We start from the raw sequence: 792 nt of genomic DNA on the forward strand, positions 1-792 counted from the left end.
GGGGGGTGTGGCAGGGGGGACGTGGTGGGGTGAGAAAGGACAGCTGGGGTCTGGTGGCCCCTGGGACCCACACTCTGTGGGTCTCTCTCTAGGGTGCTGGGCAGCGTGTCCCAGTTCGAGGAATTTGGCCGGGCCTTCCATTGCCCCAAGGACTCGCCCATGAACCCTGCCCACAAGTGCTCTGTATGGTGAGCCTGGCCGCCCACCTGCGCCCCCCTCCCTCCCTGCACGAACCGCCTCCCGCCAGCTGCCGGGGCAGGCATGGACCCGGCTCTGGTCCACTCGGGAACCCCTCACCTCGTCCTCGCCTCCCCAGCCCTTTTGGGACTCTGCACCGCCCCTCTGTCTCCCACTCCAGGAGAGACCCAGAGCAGGGCTGAGGCTGGGCTCCAGGAGGGCGTGGGGCAGAGACTCTAAGGTCCCCAGACTGGGCTCTTGGGAGCCAGAGCCTCCACCAGTTTGCACTGTCCAGGCCCCCACCTTCACTGTGTTCTTGCTGCTGAGTCTGGTCAATAAAGCTGCTCTACTGTCACCTTGGCCTCCTCAGGGGCCCCCGGAGCAGGTGGGGTTGGATGAACTCCTTGCGTTAACGGAATGGGACCTAAAGAAGACCTTCTTGTCCCCTCCTGGTGGCCTCAGCTGGGCCGACTCTGTCCCACCTCCCCGGCTCTTGTCTTTCTTACCAACCATACACTCTGGGGCTTCCCTGATAGCTTAGTTGGTAAAGAATCCGTCTGCAATGTGGGATACCTGGGTTTGATCCCTGGGTTGGGAAGATCCCCTGGAAAAGGG

The 792-nt window shown here is 62.8% G+C and overlaps 1 protein-coding gene across 1 annotated transcript in view; it reads left to right on the forward strand.

Annotated features, from left to right (window-relative positions):
• The window catches only part of ECEL1 (endothelin converting enzyme-like 1), a gene marked incomplete at its 5' end in the record, with an annotated part of 7,483 nt that extends 6,954 nt beyond the window's left edge, over positions 1 to 529 (forward strand). The window contains one exon of the mRNA XM_010837092.1: positions 93 to 529. Within this exon, the coding sequence (XP_010835394.1) occupies positions 93 to 192 (100 nt within the window). The remainder of the gene's footprint in view (positions 1 to 92) is intronic.
• Positions 530 to 792: the final 263 nt, after the last annotated feature.

The sequence above is a fragment of the Bison bison genome, unplaced genomic scaffold (genome assembly GCF_000754665.1).
Source record: "Bison bison bison isolate TAMUID 2011002044 unplaced genomic scaffold, Bison_UMD1.0 scf7180017864068, whole genome shotgun sequence".
Classification (NCBI taxonomy): Eukaryota; Metazoa; Chordata; class Mammalia; order Artiodactyla; family Bovidae; genus Bison; species Bison bison.